Source organism: Schistosoma mansoni, chromosome 3 (genome assembly GCF_000237925.1).
Source record: "Schistosoma mansoni strain Puerto Rico chromosome 3, complete genome".
Lineage (NCBI taxonomy): Eukaryota > Metazoa > Platyhelminthes > Trematoda > Strigeidida > Schistosomatidae > Schistosoma > Schistosoma mansoni.
This window is the reverse complement of record NC_031497.1, coordinates 1,857,867-1,880,287: the sequence shown is the minus strand read 5'-3', so window position 1 is coordinate 1,880,287 and position 22,421 is coordinate 1,857,867. Positions and strand designations below refer to the sequence as shown.

The 22,421-nt window shown below is 37.7% G+C and overlaps 2 protein-coding genes across 2 annotated transcripts; one reads left to right on the top strand and one right to left on the bottom strand.

Moving 5' to 3' along the window:
- Positions 1-6,417: 6,417 nt before the first annotated feature.
- Positions 6,418-6,752, bottom strand: Smp_176910 (hypothetical protein; the record flags this gene model as incomplete). The annotated part of the gene is made up of 1 exon (XM_018798866.1): positions 6,418-6,752. The coding sequence occupies one exon, from the start codon at positions 6,750-6,752 to the stop codon at positions 6,513-6,515; it is 240 nt and encodes a 79-aa protein (XP_018650712.1). The 3' UTR covers positions 6,418-6,512.
- Positions 6,753-12,026: 5,274 nt separating this feature from the next.
- On the top strand, positions 12,027-19,463 carry Smp_099810 (hypothetical protein; the record flags this gene model as incomplete). The annotated part of the gene is made up of 7 exons (XM_018798865.1): positions 12,027-12,167; positions 12,208-12,327; positions 12,360-12,521; positions 12,556-12,649; positions 12,681-12,727; positions 12,760-12,825; positions 19,344-19,463. The coding sequence occupies 7 exons, from the start codon at positions 12,027-12,029 to the stop codon at positions 19,461-19,463; spliced, it is 750 nt and encodes a 249-aa protein (XP_018650711.1).
- Between the last annotated feature and the right edge of the window lie 2,958 nt (positions 19,464-22,421).

The following is a 22,421-nucleotide window of genomic DNA, read 5'->3' as shown; positions in this document are numbered from 1 at the left end:
TTAGTCATAATGACTTAATAACTGACAATCATATGGATTGGCTAATGCTCCAAGAAGGAAATCTGACAAAGGAGCTAATGTGGTACTCCTAGATCGTCAATACTACTTGGAAAAAATGCTGTTAATTCTAAAGGATGATACTAAATTTTACAAACTTAAAGAAGTAGACAAAATATCTTACATGGGAAAATAGATAAATGTTTTTAAAAATCTGAAGAACAAAGGCATAATAACCCAAGACTTATACAATCACGCCAAATTGTTTCGATCATTCCGTTCTCATATGGACTGTTGTGAGTAAAAAAAAACCTAAATTACCGTTACAACCTAATTTGACTATGTTTAATTCACTCTACCATCGAATCTCTCAATGGGGTCTCCACTGGGCCCAATCTTAGCAGACTCTTTCATGTTTAGGCTGGAAAACAACCAACGTAGTTTGATCACCAATCGATTTAATCTATAGAAAAGATATATGGACGACACGTTTGTCATTTTTGACGAGAATGTTGAATTTGTAAGTATTTTACATTCCTTCAGCATATTTCATCCTTCGATAGATTTTGCGTTAGGAAATAAGCTAGATCATTCAGTGTCCTTTCTCAGTGTGCGTCTGAGAGAAGTGATGGCTCCATAAAAAGGTTGATTTATAGAAAACATACATGGGACGGCCGACTAGTTAACTTCTATAGCTGGGTTCCATCAAGCAGAAAGAGTAATCTTATTCGCTCTTTTCGTCACCGAATACACAAGATATGTGGTACCAAATTCATTGACGAAGAACTTGCATTCCTCAGAAAAAGTTTGGCTGAAAACGGCTACCCAAGCCGCATTATGGAAAAGAAAATGAAATGAAGTGGGGACAAGAAATCTTGTAATTCCGTTTCAAAGTTATATATTTGCATTAATCAAGAATTTGAAAGGGACCAAAACTCTGAGGTGATTGAAAATCAGTAAACGGAAGCGATAAAAAGATTCTGTGCAACGAAGCTGCGACTAACGTTTACTCATAGGAACCTGTTTCTTGTATCCGTTAAGGATAAGCTCCCTAGTTTGGTCGCCTTCATGTGCATCTAGCAGTTCACCTGTTCTTGTGGATCCACATAGGCCATAGCCAACACTTGCTTTCTACATACGAGAACATGTCTCAGTGTGGTTCTATAAGGGTGGGAGAAGGGCAGTTAGAAGCTCCATTCTTGAACATCTAATCGACTTTAATCACTCCACTGATCCGCAGGTTAAGGTTATTTACACGATTCGTTCAGATGTACCCAGATTTCTTCGTATTCAACTCCTGAAAACAGAAGAAGATTTTGCCATCCATGAGATGAAGCCAGAATAGCTTAGGAACCCAGTATAGAGTTCAGTTAGCACGACTTATCAACATGTCCTCACAGAACTAATATTTGGAAGATTATCAGATATATGTACGGTGTTACAGCTTGATAATAAATTCGTTGCAAAGAAATCCTTTCGCTGAACTTCGTACTTCTAATATTGAAATAGGAATTATATGTCAATGAAAATTAGGTGAAACATAGTATTGGATTCCACAAATTGTGGTTGGGAACTCATTTAATTAAGTTTATTTCTGGATGGAAAATTGTGATAATCAGAAGTATTTGAATTATAGTAAAAACTACGAATACCAGGAATAACGCAATTTAACTAACAATTATTGGATGAGCACGAACGAACGTATTGTATTTGGAATTCGAAATCGAGCAGTCATCAAGTACAAAGGGATCGTTAGTTCATACATACATCACAAAAATCTAAGTACTCTGGATGGCTCTCATCATTTTTAGGGTTTTCAGCATGGGCAAGGTGACTCATAGATGATTCTTAAAATGAGCTACACAAAAGGCGTAGGTATACATTCGGAGTAGTTTATATTTTTACTTGACTAAGTTTAGAAATAATGCTATTTTTTATTTCAACTCTCATTAAAACTTTGTATCATCATTACTCCTGTGTTCAAGTTATCACTTCCACCAAAACCCGATACACTAGGTTTACCGCGCCGAACTATTTGCACCACATGTTAGTAACTCAAGTATATGTATGCTAAACAAGCATGAGATGAATTATAACTGACATTTAACAAAATCCAGACTTATTGGGAATACATGACAACTGACTTATATTGTTTTTTTGTCCACTTAACTGGCCAATTACTGAGTGTGTTTCCATAAATGTATAGTTGTCAAGGTTCCGTTTTCTGAGGGAGAAATATATCCCCAAGTCAATTTTTCCACTATTCATAAGTTTTATGTTGAAGTTGGAACATGACTTCAGCTATTGCCCAGCTTGAAAAGCCAGATCAATCAGTCTTATCAGAGTATATGTAGATACCGAAACCTCATAATACACAAAGACAACAACACGGTACGAAATCCGGATTGGTTATTTATCGACTCAGTCTTGACTAATATTTCAACTCCACAGAAAGTACGGTACATAAGAACTAAAGTGGAACTCACGCTTAGTCAGAAATTAGATTGCATAATACATTATTTGTTTATTTGAACACGTAAATATTGATACAAAGAAGCACCAAATATATATGCGCCAAACAATAACAAAATGGAGATAGGGAATGTGAAGTGTACATAAGAAAAAGGAGAATGATGTACAGAAATTAGTGTATGAGAGTGAAATAATAGTAATAATGGGAGAGGCAGTCCAGTTAGCAAAGGTACAACAAGAAAGAATTCTTCCAGTCAAAGAAGTTACGTCCATTTCGTATGAAGAAAGTAAAAAAGTTACAGCAGGATCACCACTGGTTTCAATTCTGAGCCATATCTGATAACGTCTCTAGCCACAGTGTTGCACTGTCTCCAGGACCCCGACCAGGGAATCGTGAAGGCCTAACAGAAGCCAGTCCTGTAGTTTTCTTTCATGCCACGACACCATGTCATACACTGACCACCTCTCCGCTTTTTCCAACCAGTCCCAGGGTCGGCAAATAATGCACTACGTGGCATTCTCTGAGACGACATTCGTAGGACATGTCCAAGCCACCGAAGTCGATGTTTCAAGATAGTAACACTAACTGAATTATCGTCACTCTGCCAAACACACAATGCCGAACCTCTGCATTACTAACACGGGGTTGACACTGATGTCAGCAATCCTTCGGAGACAATGATGATCAAACACAGAGTTATCAAACATCTTCAACTCGGAAGCCCGGTTTCACAAACAGAGGAAAACTGCTCTGACCGACGCATTGTAGATCCGACCTTTTCCACCCACACTAACATCACGAAGGCGCCAAAGATGGCCCAGGTGGACGCAAGCCGCTCTGGCTTTCATTATCCCTGGATCGATCTCATCACTCACGTCACCACCAGCGCCTAAGCAGCTACCTAGATACACGAACTCCTCGACTACTTCTATCTGCTCAATACCCAGGGTGTGTGCAGGATCAAGTCCCTGCCACTCTTGTAAAAGAACTTTGCACTTAGAAGGTGCAAAGCACATACCGTACCTACGGACATTGATTGCCAACTAATTAAGTGCGGGTTGCATGGCTCGGGTATTATCACACAGTAAGATAATATCATCCGCATACTCAAGGTCGAGAAGTCTTTCTCTAGGCAACAGACCCACAGTTGCTTCCAGAATGTCATCGATGGCAAAGTTGAAGAGGAATGATGAGATTGGGCAACCCTGTCTAACTCCACTGCTTGAATGAAACAATGGATAGAGGTAGTTGTATGCCCTTATTATGTCTGAGGTGTTTGTATAGATGGCCTTTAAGATGTTAATAAACTTCTCAGGCACACACTTCTTCAATAGACAATCCCAGAGAACAGTTCCGTCCAACAAATCGAAGGCAGCAATCATGTCAAGAAGCACTATAATTGTTGACCTGTGATGAGTATGAAGGTGTTTTAACGTTTAGCGGAAGGTGAAGATGTGACCAATAAGTCCTCGACCAGAATGAAAACCAGCCTGCACCTCGTGAGTCAATTTTCCTCAGGATTTAATCAAACTATATGACGGAAGCCAATAGTCTAATACACACTAGTACCGAAAAAATGTCTGCTCCTAGTCTAGATTAGGTGTTTAGTTCGACAGTGCCACGGTTAATCAACTAGCAGTTCACCCGACTGCCCTGAGTTCATATTATATCGCTGATATTTACCGAACACCAGAGATGTTAAGATTGCTAATCACTGAGATGATGGGGGTTTATAACTCAAGTAGAACTCGATGTTTTATCTGCTTTTAAGATATATAAAGGCCATCCACCAGAACACATCATATATGGGAGTTTCGGCATATGATCCATATGACTTACTCTAGGACTTGGACAGGAATTATTCTGACCTTTTCAAGTTTTCTGTACAAGATATGAAGTAAAAGTATCCTCAATACACATATCCCGACTTTTTGAATGAACGCTGAATTAATGCGAGGCATAAAATATGGGATACACGAACAAACTGAAGTCACACACGGGGATCAAAACTGTTTCTTATGTCCTACATTAAATAGAAAGATACACAACCTAAACCCGCAAGAATCTAATGTAATCATGAATAAATTTGTAGTAGAAGTACCCAAGAGTGACTTACAATCGAGACAAATCAAATGTATTATAAATTTAGAAAATTGGGCATGAAGCTCAAACTAAAAAACCCTTGCCAACTTTTAATTTCGGCATAAGGTGTAATGCACAACTCCACCAACCAAACAACCTTCCCGTTCTTAAGGGTGACCCTATAATAATATAATTAGCATGAACAATTAAATATTCATTAAAGCAGCTACCCATAACTGGAGACAGGAATCATACAGTCTCTTGAGCTACTAGATAATGACCCAATTACTAAACATTGTATGAGGTGACAGTATTACAACGCCCCCACACCTCAAAATTCAAGGAAATCTATAGGGAATAGTGAAAATGCTTTTGTAGTAAAAAAAATCGGTGCCTTTTCCATAAAGTTCTGTTTAGCAGATAAACCCACAAACTCGTAACACAGTTACGGTTTTTTGGGTAGCACTCAACCATTTGCTCCGAAATTACACTCCAAACGTAGCCATCCTTGGGGCACAATTTTCTATTGTACTATCCAAGCTCGATAGTATATTTAATGAGTTACGTTCGACCACAATGGGAGAGTTGTTCACCTGAAACTACAACCAGTATGTGAATGGACTGCGGCTAAGGGCTTAATTGGCCGAAATAAAACTATACTCACCACAAGTATGGACAAAAAGTATACTTTGTTTAGGTTATAAGTGGTAACTTACTAGAGATCAACTGAATAATGACGAAGGCACTTATGGCAATTGACAGGTATTTTAGGTCTGGATTAAATGAACACAATAACCGACTGAAGATATTATTCCAAAACAATAACACTTCCACTTTCTGATGATTCAGTAGGATAAGTGATTTCGTGAAGATGAGCTCTTACACACAACGTTGCCCTGTCTGCAAATAATGAAGAGCCTAATATCTAGTGCAATCTGGTTATTTTCGTGAAATCACTAGTTACTTATTAGTAATCATCTGCCCGGTGCAAATTAACATAGACTGTCTTTCTAGCTGTCATTTGCGTCAGCTGCTCACAATAACTGGCTCCCTTTTGAAACATCAAGTGATGAGGAACTTGGCCTAGAGATACGGCTGTCACTTCGCGAAACATGATTAGGTGGGGACCGTTCGAGTTTATCAGAAATATGTACCAAATATTTGCAGAGCTGAGCTGAATACAAATCTAAGGACGCTAAAGATGTAAACGTACTTATGTCATAGGCTGAATATACAAATACACATAGTACAAATATCCGTTTACATATTTCCAAAATTCGTCATTAGTTTAAAATAGTAACGCTACAGAATATTAAGAACTTTTTCACTGTATGGCAAAGAGAAAACCCCCATAATTTAGAGATACATGTGCATCAAATCATACCTTACACAGTAGGGCCGTTTCAAGGACTACGAAGATCTTTCGTGGAATCTTAGTGAGCGAAGGCTATCAACTACATACAAGACCTGGAGTCGACGACAAGCATAACAGTAGCTAACAGAGCGCATTCCGCATCGAATTTTACAACAGGTAGGTATTCGTTATGTGTAGCACAAGTATTACTGAAAACGAAATCTCTAGACCGGTACATGTACATAGCCTATGAATAGTGTTTTGTCTGAAATACAGACATGCAACAGTAAAGCTAAGTAGCAGAGCGAAACTAATCGAGCGACGTTAGGCATAATCAGAATAACCTACAAAAAAATATATTTCCGAGATGTGATGTAGCAGAACTACCATCCTTCTTCTGCAAAACAGCAACTCATTTCCTTACTGAACAGAAGCTCGAACTCATGTTCATATGAAATGAGCGGCAATTAACGGCTCACAAACTGATTTAAGCAATAAGAAAACCGAAGTTAGGTGCCCTTAAAAGGGCGGGTATTACATATATCTATGTACATAAAAAAATATTTACATGTGGAATTGAGAAAAGAAAAATGCAAAGGAAATGAACTAAGCAGTTTGTATCCTAAGTAACAGTCTCAGGTGCTGGGTTACTCCACTTAAATCACTTGAACTACCGCAGAACGGCATCCATTCGTCAGGAGGAAGTGGTAAGCTCTCAGGCTTAGGTGCTGTGTGCACTATTGAGTCGCAATATTTTGACGCATAATTTGGGGGCGGGGGATTGCGATACTGACCAGTCTGTATTCTACGTACATTACTCCGATAAACACGACGGGAACTATCCATCCTCATTCTTCTACGCAAAACCATCAAAATGGCCGATTTGACCCTGACGAACTAAAACAAGTGTTTCAAAGTAAGAAAGTGAAACCACACATCTGAATCTTTGAAATTTTAAATAATTCAACATCTGCATTTTCTCTAAAGTTATGAATGAAGTATGAATGAACTACAACATTACATTATTGTAAACAAGATTGAAGCTTCCATACATACACAAATGAATCTTTGTTTCTAAAATCTTTTTGAAGCTCTTTCCGAGCGACCAGTTTTAACTGAAAGAACGGGTGATACGCGAATATCACTGACTACCTGAATATGCTGTAAGCTGATTTACGAACAACCCAAATATGCTTGGGAATCTGATCACATTTTTCAAACAATTATATATTCTAAGGAATTACTTATTATTGTGTTAGTTTCGAAGAATCAGTTGATTCAAATGACAGCATTACTGATTCTCAGGCTCATGTGAAAAAATGCAGTTTCTCTTAATGTTAAGTACTTTGGAATCAAACGGCAGCTCAATAAAGCTCAACACCATTCACTGAGATGTACTAAAGCTCATTAGATTTCAGTTCCTGACATATTTTCAAATCTTAGTCTATCGTATGAAAATTCGATTACAACCAAGCGCTTTCATGCTTGAATATTTCGCAGGTGGAGTGGTTATCATAAATTATGAATATTAATTGCACAATTCATATGAAGATAACTTGGTATCACTACATAGTTTTGGAATTTACAATATCAAGATTATTCCGGTGTTGCAGAATCCGATAAAAACCGATGACGCAGCTAGTGATGTACGTAGCTGTTTATTGACATGATAAATTTGTGAGCCATCATAATTTAGGTGGGTGTTTAAGAACCACTGGTCTTCGATTTATAGGGTCATTATTCTGGCAATCTAAGGAGAGTGAGGGCATGTTTTCTAATGTTTATCGATTTGGATCTTCTAATCAACAGACAGAAAATATACCCAATTTAAACGTCATCAGTAAGACATGGTGGATCAGATCCATAAGACGGATTATAACCAAAACGAAGTGTTTTCCATTCATACCGCTTTTGTTACGTTAAATAAGTGTTTTCGTTGATCTGATCGACCTTGCAAACTCTTGCACGGATTACTTTACCAGGAGCATTGAGACATGGGTAATGTACCTCACAAACAATCTGAGTCTATTGATTGTTTAATAATGATGCTTATCAATGGGGTTTGAGTGCTGGAACCCTTGATTTCTGTCCGAAGGTTTTGTGTGTGAAAATCCCTACATGCATACATTTGTAGTTTTTTCTCATTGGTTTCTTTAGTTGTACATTTCGTTAGTCTTTTTGATGCAATTTGAGATGGTAATATTTTATTATATTACAGTTTTCTCATTTTTTTCGCCTTCAATGAGTCTCTATGTTTCGTCCTGAACTGTATCTATGTTGTTTTCGTTGATATTTAATGTTGGCTGCAGTCATATTGATTGTTCTCTCTTTGATTGCGTTGCTTGAGTTGACTGGGATTGTGCATTTTGGTTATGAATTGAAGCGCTTTCACAGAATTGGAAACACTTTGTGTTATAGAGCAACAAACTATTATCTTTTGGACGGATTTTCACGCGATCTATCCAGAAAGGAAAGAATAACACTTCATTTTTGGTGCGTTCGATAATTTTCTTACATTCATTATCAATTTGTCTATTTGTTGTAATTTAGATTGATTATTGAGGGATCAATTATTAGTTGAATAACTGAGCGGTAATATTTGTTTAGGTAATAATGTACATTTATATTTACAATCAAATTCAGAGTCGTTATTTTACTAATCTTCTTGTTTTGGTTTCAACTGGACAGTAGCGCGTGTCTAGGCTACTCAGACAGTTATTCTTTAGCCAAACATTAGTTCGGATCTTACAGAGAGTGTTCAATTTCGCCACCGTTTTGCCCTCAAACAGGTTGTATAGCTCGGCTGAAAGGATACTTTTTACTGACATTGTACGGTATTATCCCACAGCCCTTAGCCAAAAGCTACCATACTTTCTAATAAGCCTCTATCCGGCACTGAGATATCAAACAAAAACAGAGATTTTTGTCTAACATCTTCATCACCCATATATAGCGTTTTGGGAGATACGATTTAACCAATCCGCTTCCTAATCCTCAACCACTAGTCCTTACTGTTGATAAATATTGAGGTATTAGCAACAAACAGTAATTTCGTTGGTGTATAAGCTCGGGTCGTGGTTCCATTGTCACATGCTTGTCTAAGCTCATGTTCGATGAGTTCGGCATACTTGCTGTTGTTTTCTATGGGATCTTACACCCCCTTTTGTTAGTTCTGTTGGTGCATTTTTTCTACACAGTGGACAAACGTACCAGGACTAAGGACAGGGATGACCCAACATAACCCCGTATAACTGCCTAAGTACTGCTGAATCACAGCAACAATGAACCCAGCCACTACAGAATTTTTATTCAATTGTCAAGTCACTGATCCTAACGAGCGACGAGTTTGCGATGCGGTTATTGTTTATGCTCCGTTTCTCCCCACTAATAGTCGGCAACATGGGCAGTTTAGAATACCCTTTTCCACTGTCTCTTTTTTCCACTAGTCTTTTCAGTAGTACGGACCTAAACAGGAGTGTGATCCTGATTGCCCAGTGAGAAACTATGTTTTGGTACTTGAGCTGCGTGATCCGCGTTGTACACATTACTAAGTTATTTTTCCGATATCGTCTTGAGCCTTTTTATACTCCTTATGCTAGAAACGAGGATTTTTAGAATAATAATAACCTCTAGATAAAGTTCTTTACCTCTGCTAGTCGTCCGTGTAGTTGTAGCGTAAGTACTGGTGGAAGTTCCATTACTATACATGCTATTCAGTAGTTTAAAGGGTGAAATTTGAGTTAATTTATGGAGAAAGTAGTCAAGATCAAAGTTTTGGACGAGAAGAATAATAGGGATAAGTGAATGCATGTCACACAGTAGATAATTAAAGCTGCAACGTTACCTTCGGCCGTCCTAACAAGCAACCTCAAGTACATTCGGTAACTTGTCCACAGGTTCTGTGTTTGCAAGAAACTAGGTATGTGTATGCTGCAGTTCAAGCGACTACGAAGAGAGACGTTGGCCAAGACAGCTAGACCGACTGCACAATGCTTCAACCTTGGTATGATTATGGTTGTTTGATTTGTCGTTATGATTGTCTGCCAGCAAGGTGAAGACGCAGAAAGGATACCTGGAAGCACTTAAATACTCCAGCATGATAGTGAAAACGTTGATATTTCCGGTTATCGGTGAGAGACCAACGAAGTTACGTCAAACGTGAAGTGAAGGCGATTTTGTAGAACGAGATGTAGGCATTTCTGCAGACGTTATCTATCAGCTACTGTATCTGTGATCATTTCTGCTTCACGCGTTCATCATTACAAAATGAATATTGAAAATTATTATCGATTTATGTCGAATCGATGAAGGTGGGAAAAATCTTTAGATAATCACTGTTTTACCTGCTACTGTGGACTTTCAACAAGGCTATTGGTCTTATCCCCTGATTCCGGTTTATCGTTGTTGACTGCAGTTGACCTGCTTCGTCTCCCAATCGCAAAGTAGTCATCGTCGATTGTATTACTCCACTTCGCTATCGCTATGACGTCAGAAACAGGCATCATTTGACAAATTTTCCGTCATATGGTTAGTTTTATTGGGTTGTACGTCAACATTCTGAACCAGATATGTGGATAAAGTACTACAATAACTGGTTTGACGATTCAATATAGAAAACTACGGACTACATAATCGCTCTTTGTGTTGATCGTTTGGGCTCATCTCAGTATCCAAATGTGAAAATGAGGACTCTCAGATTGCAACAAACTTCTGAATCGTCTCTATTTAGCATGTACCTCTTTGACGAAAAATGTGTTAATATTAACTGGGGTTACTGAAAGATAGCTACGAATGTTTCTGTAAAAGACCAAACACTGTACCTTTCCACCTTATCCCACTCTATATCAGGATGCCTACGATTACAACCTTAATGTTACCCGATATGAACAGTGATACATTTAGCGCACTTGCACCTTTGAACTACGGAGAACAACAAGTAAAAAGCATATTCCCTGATGTGTCATCTCCATACTTTTGTAATTGACATTGAAAAATCACAACAAAATCGGAGAATATTGATGGGATACATGAGCAACTCTGACAGCCAGGTTAATACTTTTTGAAAAATTCCACGAATAGCTTTACAGTTATCTTAAGGCTGCGGCTTATCAAAAACATAACCATTAAGTCTAATCAGGAATTGTGGGAATAGACACATTCAGTCTAGATGAGATTCCAAAACATCGACTGTTCTCTGAATTTCGACCACCCATTGTACATTTCCAAGTACCTGGCAGAGTAACGAAATATGAAGAAGCGAGTGCAAAGTAATCAACCGGTTTGTATAACCTTGTGACATGATAGATATTTGATATTGTATTTCTACCACTTGAGATCCGTGATATTCTGATCTTGCTCAAAGTTACAGTTTCGCCTTCGTGATTTTAGTCGTGCACAATGGAAATTATGATTTTGCGATCTTCCCCACCAATTAATTCACTTGTTATTCTTTATTTGAATCTTATCACCGACCTTAAGGACTGCAATTGATCAGTCTCTTATTAGCATATGTGCTTTCTGTGCGTATTGCCTCGATATTGCCTTAATTAATTCACAAGCATTCTAAGCAAGGATGGATAATGACTAACAGTGGAATCCAGGACGCACGTTTCGTCCCATTTGGGATTCGTCACCTGGAAGTACGTGCATCTCAGAGTTGATGTTCACTCTGGTACTCGAACACAGTACCTTTCGCTTCAAACGCCATTGTGTTATCTACTTAGCTGTATTGCCTCGATATTACCTTAATTCATGAGTAATCACTTCATTGCAAAAGCAAGTTGGCTGTTAGGACTCAGTAGCTAAGTAGATAACGCAATGGCTTTTGAAGCGAACGGTACTGGGTTCGAGTTCTAGATTGAACGTCAACTCTGAGGTGCAGGTACATCCAGCTGACGAGTCCCAGATGGGACGGAACATGCGTCCTGGATTCCACTGTTAGCCATTATCTATCCTTACTTAGAATACTTCCTCATTGATGTTTTTAGTTTGAACCAATATTTAGGTTCGTCTGTCTTAATTTTAATTGGTTGTTCAAGGCCGTCAGTATAGTACATAGGGCTACATTTAAATAAGCAAGCCTGTGTCGTGTTGCAGTCGGGACACTGAGTTAGTTGTGGGATGAATGTTCTGAAGACCCTAAATTGGTGTGCTGGTAAAGGTGGGAGTAAACTTTATGACTCGCCTGCTGAACTTCAGCACGGTAGTAATGTTTCGGATCTGTCTATCGTGACGATTGAGGGAGATTATTTTGCTCTTAAGGTATTAATCCTTTACGTATATCATTTCCTACTAACTTAAGCGTGACTTGGTTGATTTGTTGTCGACATTGCTTATTAATGAGTTTGATCCTGCAAACAGAAAGCTATTGGGAGTACTGATTGACAAATGCGTTGAGAAGGATCCCGAATTCATTCTCAAAGTATTGCAGTTTACTTAACTCATAGTTTCTAGATCTCCCTTTATTTCCATAAACTGTTAAATATTCGAAGGACAGCCAATCTGTTAGTTTCGATAGCTTGTTTTTATGTGCAGTGCCGCGTTTTCATAAAGAAGTATTTTAATGCATGCATTTGTACACCCTTCGATTGGATAGAAGTTGCCGAGTGTTATGCCGTAGGCTTGTGATCTATTTTAACATATTCCAAAGTCGTTGAGCGGTGATCCTAAACTTAGAGGAATGCCAAAAGCATTGAGAAAGTGTATGGTCTCCAAGTTTTGTGAATTTGATCAGAATCAGCTAGGTAAGATCATGTTTGTTTAACGACTCTGTAGCTCAATGCAAGCGAAGGTTGAATGGTGTCTGCTCTAATAAGTGCAAGGTAATTTGTCCTTCAATTTTTATCCCCATTAGGTCAGTGAAAAAGGTGCAGGTGATGCAGTAGTGGGTGCCGTAACAGACACTTTACAATCAAGGCTAGTAGATCCTTCTCCGATTCATTTTACATTGAAGAAACTCGTTCGTAAGTTGCATATATCGAATCCTGCGTTAAATGTCATGTGTATTCTTGGAAAATCGTATCCCAATGATGCCACTACCTTTTCAAAAATGAGGTTAGAGGGGGATTGGGATGCTAGTAAAGCTGGTGTATGCATGAGACTCCCCTTTCACTCAAAATGGAGAGTGGAGTTAACTGCTGGAAAAAGTCGTGACGCTTGGACAAAGACTATAAGTGAGTTTTATTTCATAAAATTGGATTTATATCCCATTTTTCACCACTTACTCTTGAAGCTAACATCAGCTTTTGATTACAACTTAGATGTTGAGACCGATAATAAAGTTGCAACGTTCAGTTGGAAATTGTTTGTATTTGGTTCAACCGTTTAGCACCACAGTTTTTTTCGCACTATCAATTTGTTCTGGAGATGTATCTGTTGTCTACGGTGTATTTTGTTACTGGTTATGAAGTCTTCGAGTTAGTTCTGTCACCACATATATTCCAGACGTAAATAAGAATATTGCTGGATTTCTTGTTATTACTGTTTACTGTAAATAATATTGAGTGCCGTTTAGGCCAAACTCTTAGGATTAAGAAAATGGAGCAGCTATAGGAATATTTCAGTGAATAGGCTATTTAGGATGCAATAAAATTAGAGAAATATTATCAGTGTCCAAACATGATAAAATTATTGGAAGCACGTGAAACGTCATATATTCTTGATGTTATATTGTAGTGGATTGAAACACCAATAATGACAAGCGAATGTATTTTAATACATTACAGAATATCTCAGCAAAATCTAGGAACTATACAGTAAATACCTCAGTTGCAAAATGTCAATCAATTTTCTGGCTTTGTTGTTCCTTCGTCTCCACAACAATCACTTTGTGTTCTTAATTTCTTCTTCTCAACCTTCTGCTTCTAGCCATCCCACTTTCGACTAGTGATACGTACTACTTATATCTGCCAACTTCAGTAGCACACCACAATATGACAGATGTATATCATGATGAACCGAATCTTCATGGAAAAATCCATGTTCTATAATTCATATGAAGCTCTTCGAAATCTTTGTAAATCTTCCCAAATGATACTGAATACTTATTCAGTCAATATATTTTGTTAAGATGGTAATCGGTCTTAATTCGGGCGGTTATTAAGTAATTTGTGATATAACTAGATGAAAAGTTATACATTTGAGATACATTTCCGAAGGTGAATGAATGGAAGTAAAGCAAAGGGGTGATTTTCCCTGATTCTAAAAATGAACTTGTGTAATCTCAATCGATTATCCAGTTCAAAATAAGTTCAAGAATTTCTGTAAGGGATTTGGATTAGGAGTTAAGGCTGGGACTCAGCTTAACAAATCACCGTAATGGTTTTGAGCACAAACTGACATCAGCTATTATGCATGGAACCTATGAAGCCATACAAATGAATGGATTGCGCGCATTCATTACAGAAACGCTATTTAAAATCTGACTGTTTTGCCAACAAACTTTAGTCCCAATTATAAATCTTATATTAAAACATTGTTTTTTAGCATGTAGATTTGAGTATCTGTTATTGAAGTGTGGCAGTCAATCGGTGGATCGATAATACATATCCGGATAATTTGATTCAGATATCTTGACCAAAGCATTTGTTTCCTGAATTCTTGAAAGCAGGGACTTTGTGGCCCCAACTCGAAGTTGTCCTATCAACTGTGCTAGGGTGTGGGGGCAGCACATTGTTTTTTTATGAAGATTCACTGTATTCATTGATGTTTTATTCTCCTGAATCGAAATATTGATTAGAAGAAATCACCCATAGAAATAATACATCCTCCTTTACCATATGAATTTCTAGCATTAACTACAGAGTATGAAAAGTGTAAAACTAACATTACAAAAGTCACAGGAATGTTGTTTGTGTTATGTATCAGGGAGTTAGATTCCATCCCCTAAAATTATGGTTCCAGGTCAACAAGGTCCTGAGTAATAATCCTGTTTCCTTTTCATATCCTTTAAAATGAAATGTTTTTACGTTATAGGCTATTGGGAAGTGCATACTTTCACGTATTAGAATTAAGTCTTCTGGCTTTAGCTGGTATTTACTTAACTAGGAAATGTGTATTTTGGTACCACCGAGTAAGCAATGCCTGAGTTAAGGATAGGGTGTTAGGCGAGAATAGCAAATAGGTTGAAAAGGTAGTAACTCTTCAATTGAGATTGTTGTAACATGCGTTACGTATGTTCATCCACCACCTACATCAACGGGCGATGTTTTCTAGTGTTGGAGTGGGATGGAAAAAACGTAGGATCGGCTAAACCAAGAAGAGGCATTAATTCATGCAGTCCTTGACAATTGGACTGAGCAATGCCAATAATTGTAGATCACATGGTTGGGGTCTGCGTGATTATCGTAACCAATGGTTAGGGACTTTGGATGATATGGCTGGAAATCGTTTGTAATGGCGCAGGTTCATCCGTTTTCTATCTTCCTCCCGATTCTGAGCTTCTAAATTCTTCGTAACGTTCCCAGGTTTTTATTTCATTAATTAATGTTTTTTTGAGTCGTATCTTCTATGCTTAGTCTTTTCGACCACCACTGATACTTTTACTACCTCTACTATTCAATCTCTGTTCATATGATTCATATGGTTCAACATCGTGAACCGATGTACCTAGGTACCAGGTTCTACATTGTGACTGACTGACTAGAAAATGTTAGTGCCAAAAGCTTGGGATCTAAATTGGTATTAAATACAGCACTATCTTGTTGTCATCTAACTTTTATTGAAGTTTAGAATACATATATGACCGGCCCAGATCGCACATTTTTGGTTGGCTTATTATATTCTAATTAATTCGTTTCATCAAACTAAATATTTTTGTTACTTGTCTCCTTGCGTTTTTTCAAAGACGTAATGATTTTTGTGTTGCTTAGTTTACCATGTTGATGAGTTTACACTTTATAGAGGTACTGATGAAGTAAACCTGATAATTCACCGAAAAGGATTGTAGTAGGCAATAGAAGTTAGTAATCTATAATCAGCTGGTAAGTTTGTGAAAGAAACAAAATGATTTCAAGCAATCAACTGTTCGGTAAGAATCAAAACATAAATTGTCAACTTCATAGTCACTAAAGTCATAGGAATTAATATTCTTTTCATTATTGCTTCGTTGACTGTTTTGAATCAAGAAGGGCTCATTTAATCTTCATGCTTGTCATCCTTCAGATATATGTCTCACTGGTTGTCTACATTACCCCCATTGTTTAATGTTATGAAATTTCCCTTCGTTGTAAATTTTATGAGCTTTTATCAGTCAGAGGATAGCTTAAAAATCACGTGGGTTTTCAAAAAATGAAAAACTAGTAGGAATAATTATTTAGCTGTGTAAAGTTGGTTAGCTAAAATGTGACCAACTCTGTACATGATAGACTTGGATCTATTCTAGTATAATATAACCTTAAATAGTGTATTTTATTATAAAATCCTGAACCCAATTGATATCTGCTTTGGTCATTCACCTACTGTTACATTGCTGATTAAGTTTTATGCGTCTTCGGTATCATACTGTTTTTAACATATATTTGAACGCTTTATTTTAAAATGAGGTATTTATTTCATAGCACCTCTTTCATTTACTTTTACTTAGCGTCTGGTGATCTTTGTCATGAATTAATTCTGAGAAATCTAAAAAGTATCCTATGCTCACGCATTTCTCAAACTGGACATGATATTGTTTTACAGAGATTGTCAAATGTGGTAAGTGTTTACCCTCTAAAGGTTTGATCTTTGTGAGGTTTATTATTTTGTCGTTCAGTTATGTGAATCCAGAATTTTGCCATTGATGATTGCTTCAAGAAGCTATATCGCTAGAATGATTATTGAGAGGGGATAGTTCATAACTTACCTTCGAAAAATCGGTAGGTAAATATTTTAGAGTTGATATGTTTTCTACATCACCACTTAAATCGCCAACAATAATCCAATGGCCACCAGTAATCCGTTTCTATATCATCGTCCCTGTTCCAGTGGAAAGTTTCCGCCTGAGAAATCGACATGGTTTTGAATGAGAATGAATGTTCACTGATGAAAGTCACGTTATACTACTAATTGATTAACTTTAGATGGTATCGATTAACCTTTAAGTTGTAACATAGTTGCTGGCAGTTAGAATGTTATTCAATATTACGTAAAAGTGGTTGTCCCAGTTCTTTCTGAAGGTAGAGATACTATTTATTGAGGAATCTCAAGATAAATACTGTTTTCCTGTGCCCTCCGATTTCTAACATTTTTTTGGTTATTAGTTTGGAATGAAAGTAGTCTAGAAACGTTGAGATGCCTGAATAGAAATATATCTGAAGTTTTCATACGAAGTAATGCCAGTTTAATACCTGTTTTTTCTAGAGATGTTAGTGTGTATCTCTCGGAACATATTTTGTTGAAATAAGATTTATGTGTATATTTATTAATTCCCAGTAAGAGTGGCTGACATCGGCTATCATGAATGAGTATCCTATGTAGTTGTGTTGTTTACAACCTTTTTGGTAGACTTTATTGATGAATCCGTTCTTGTTCGACTGAATTAAACTTCTACATGGTCATACACAAACCTGTGACATAGACCTTGATATTACAGAAGATTGTTTGTCTCAGAGACATATTATGAATCTATTAAGCTCGTTATCAGTGATAGTTTTCTGTTGTGTTCTTACCAGTCGTGGTACATCTATTAAGACTTGTCTTCATATTTCAGAGTTGGAAAAGCTTGCTCAGTGAGTGTCATAGGATTTACTTCACTAAATTAATTAATTTTATGTAGGTAGTATTCGTCACAGATTGGCATCAGTTGGGATACCATAGAAAATCATACTACACTGGGTATTGTTTCGTCTGAAGCTAGGGATTCTTAGTAGTACTGGCTAACGACCAGGACCACCAGATCTCAAAGCGAAACACTGAGGCTTTAGACCAATGAGTTGCCATTGAATAGTCCACATTTTGAACTTCAATCAATTCATCACGCTGGTAGTTAGAGGGTCATCGTCGACGACATTGGATGACTGTTGCCTCGTACCACGAATTGACTGAATTTAGGAATCTGAACCATTGAATCTTAACTCATTAGTTCAAACGTTAGATGTCCACTTGCAGAGCTGTAAGTTCTCCGTCTGATCAACAGCAGTGTTGTAGGTGTACACCGATGATGAGTCCCGAATCAGGATTAAGCAGCTATCTAGTGCTTCCTGGTTTTTAGTGGTACTTCATCTGATTTCAATCCGTAACGAATGTAAACTAATCTTTACAATAAATCTCATTAGCAATTGGTGATTTGTTCTTAACGGAATTTATGCTCTAGCTATTCAAAATATTCATTTATTTATTTAAACACATAAACATTGGTACAAGGAGGCATCAGATATATATGCGCCACATAAATCTCCTTTGATTTGTGTAAGGGCTGGGATACTGCTTGGGTGCCCAGATGGTTTTCTTAAGGGACCACACCCAGAGCCTTTGACCTAAAGGTCTGATCCACAAGGCAGTGGAGCATCGTGAGGAGATGCAGTGTCATGGTAGCCAGTGATCAACGATTGATTCGTACGCCATTTGTTCCTTCAGGATATTAGAGTCCATGTGCACCATTGGTTTGGAATCAGGGTTTTCCAACTCCCCTAGATGGACTCACCGTGTCCACCAACTCGATTAAAGCGCCGGACATTTTCTCTTTGTCTTCCCAATTTCGTAAACAACACCTGTGATGCGAGAATGCAGTGAGTAGGACTTCCCTGGGAGTGGTTGTATGCACGTGGCCATGTGAGAGCATTTCGAGTGGGAGAGCAAACTCTCATCACTCTCGGCCGTACTAGGGCATTTGGGGGCATTCGGAACATACTTTGCTGTTGCATACAAAGGTATCGAAAATTAACACTAACATAAATGGTAAGATTATCATTTAAAAGTGATTGATGACTTAAATTTAGATTACCGGATGTTCAATAGTTACCTTGTAGTAGATAGTTAGAAAACAAATGAATCGAAAAATCGCATCCGACAGATAAACAGATATTCGTTATGTAAGTGGTTTGTGAAGATTTGTTTACTTATGAATATCGATCATTTGATTTCAGTTCACTGATCTTGAATATCATTCTGGTACTAAGTTGATTTGTTTACAGTGTCATGGATGTGTATTTCCGAGGGATCGAAACAACTGTTTAAAGCTACCTGATTTTCAATGGTCTTCTAGCTGATGTCAGTCTATATAAAATCTATTTTTGGTTCATTTTTAAGTTATTCAATGAAATAAATTGTCTATTGATTTCTTCTTCACCGAACCTTTGTAGTCCATAAAATACTAATCAATGCAGTCTAAGTATACACCTCTATGATTCTGACTTTTCAATATATACTGTGAGCTTTATTTTCACAATAACTATCTTCTTAATTTATTTACATTTTAAGTTTTACGATTGTCAATGAACATTCAATACTTTTTAATTCTAGGAATTGGTCATTGAAGGAAAACAATTGCCATTTGTTTATCTTACAGCGTATATAGCTGTTGAGAAACTTCATGATATGCTATCTATGACTGCGAATCGTAAACGCCTAAAAGGTAAATAAAAACAATATATATAAAGTAATTTATATCGCTTTTGGCGGGTTCGCATATAACCTGAACTCACATTGTCTCCTGAGTGTGCGTTTATATGTCAAGAGCAAAAGATTCTGAAGGTGATAAGAATAAGCGTTAAAGCGAGCAGACAACTGAGCAAGGACTCCAGTGTGTAAAGAGAATATTATTGGATACAAATATTTACAACAGCTCATATTGTCACAGTTTACATAGTTATCATCAGAGAAAGTAAATAATCAAAAATAATTGTATGAAAACCGTAGTGAAATACACTAACAGCATGTCAAAAGTGATGGATAGAGTTGATGCATAAAAGCCTAAAATATTATGATCCTAATGTTTTGAAGAATAAAAAGATCAAATGAATGCAGTTGCATTTTTATAATTAATTATGCCATATTGCACCTGAAGTCTTTAAATATTGGTTTGAGTTATCTTATGAATAATAAGTAGTTAGTTTGTACGTTCAGTTTCACGACTGAGATGAACACTTAATAATGACTATGTGATCGGATGAAACATCCTGATCTTGTCATTACCAACAAGTTTTGTAACTCAGTTCCATACTGATTAGCAGTCGTGTATTTATTCAGAGTTTACACTTATTCGGTGAGTTGTCCATCACCAACTTTAAATATGTCACAATTATGAGTCAGCCCAAGTCATCACACTATATTAGCTGAGCTAGATGAAATTGATAAGATGAAAGGCATAGGTCACAATCACATTAAAACTAAACATGGAGAATATGATTCGGTAAAATAGAGTAAAATAAGGAGATAAAAAGTACAGAATATTATGGGAGCTTAAATTTTATGGGAAAATAAAGAATGACTGCATCTGCATCACTGTAACCGACTTTGAACTATGTCACTTTGCATTTCCATTCATTGATTAAGGTTACTACACAGACGTAACTGTAGATCATTGAATGTGTGTCGTGAATTTCGATAATTTGGTGACAGTTTCAGTGGCATTTTTTCCTAACCACTTACTTGCTACCAGTTACTAGACATTGCTACCGATGTTTTACAGGTATAACAGTTGCATGCTTAACTTTTTCACGATTTATAAATGCATATTGTTCAAGAGCCATTAATTTTCTTGACTCTTTATGGGATGTGAATGAATACTGAACAATCAATAGTTAATTGGCTAGAGATTTAATATTTATTTACAAAAAATACGATTGCCATCAAATATTTAAATAGAGAAAAGACTGTATTAAAAACAATACAACCGTCATCATAGAGGTTCTAGTCACTTTTGTATTTTGTTATGTTCCCGATTCTGCAGTTAAATACTTGAAATTGGCAACTACTGCGATTCCCACAACTCAAAATAAGGACTTAGAATACTGTTGATAGGATTGTATTTGACACCAAAAATAAAAGACAACGATATCTGAATATACTACTTTCTGTATGATTTATTTACAGTCAGATTTGTGTGAACTAAACTGAGTAGTAAGCAGAGATGGATAGTATTGATATTTATTTATTTATTTAAACACATATATATTGGTACAAAAGGGCACCAGGTACATATGCGCCACACAAAAATAATGAAAGTAGGAAGAGAAGGGATGAAAAGATAAGGCGGACTGAAATGTACAACCAGAAGACTCTTTCAGTTAGGAAAGTTAGAACCATTCTTTATGTAGAAAGTAAAAGAAGGTTGCAGCAGGATCGCCACTGGCTTCTATTCTGAGCCATATCTGATAACGTCTCTAGCCACTGTGTTGCACCATCTCTCGGACCCCAACCAGGGAGTCGTGAAGGACCAACAGAAGCTAGCCCTTTGCAGTTCCCTTTAATACCACGACACCATGTCATACACTGACCTCCTCTCCGCTTTTTCCAACCAGTCCCAGGGTCGGCAAATAATGCACGACGTGGAAGTCTCTGGGACGACATTCGTAAAACATGTCCAAGCCACCGAAGTCGGTGTTTCAAGATGGTGACACCAATTGAATTATCGTCTCTGCGCCCGAACACACGATGCCGAACCTCTGCATTACTAACATGGTGTTGCCACTGGATGTCAACAATCCTTCGGAGACAACGATGATCGAACACAGAAAGTCGTCTAACATCCTCAACTCGGAGAGGCCAGGTTTCACAAGCATAGAGCAAAACTGCTCTCACCGACGCGTTGTAGATCCGACCTTTTACAGCCAGACTAACATCACGAAGGCGCCAAAGATGGCTCAGATTGGCATAAGCCGCTCTGGCTTTCATTATACGTGCGTCGATCTCATCAGTCACGCCACCACCAGCACTTATATAGCTACCTAGATACACGAACTTCTCAACTACTTCAATCTGCTCACCATCCAGGGTGAGTACAGGATTAGAATCCTGCCAGTCTTGTAGGAGTACTTTGCTCTTGGAGGGTGCAAAGCACATGCCGTACGTGCGGACACTGATTGCCAACTGATTAAGTGCTGATTGCATGCCTTGGGCATTATCACACAGTAAGACAATATCATCCGCATACTCAAGGTCGAGAAGTCGTTCTCCAGGCAACATATCCACACCGCCATTACTTACATCCACCAGAGCTGTTTCCAGGATGTCGTCGATGGCAAAGTTGAAAAGGAATGGTGGGATCGGGCAACCCTGCCTAACCCCACTGCTCGAATGGAACAAGGGAGAAAGGTGGTTGTATGCCCTCACTCTGCCTGAGGTGTTCGTATACAGGGCCTTTAAGATGTTAATGAACTTCTCAGACACACCCTTCTTCAATAAACAATCCCAGAGAACAGTCCTGTCCAACGAATCGAAGGCCGCCCTGATATCAAGAAACACTACGATTGTTGGCCTGCGATAAGTATGACGGTGTTCTAACATTTGGCGGAGGGTGAAGATGTGATCAATGCATCCTCGACCAGAACGAAAACCAGCCTGCTCCTCGCGAGTCAATCGTTCTCGGGTTTAAACAAC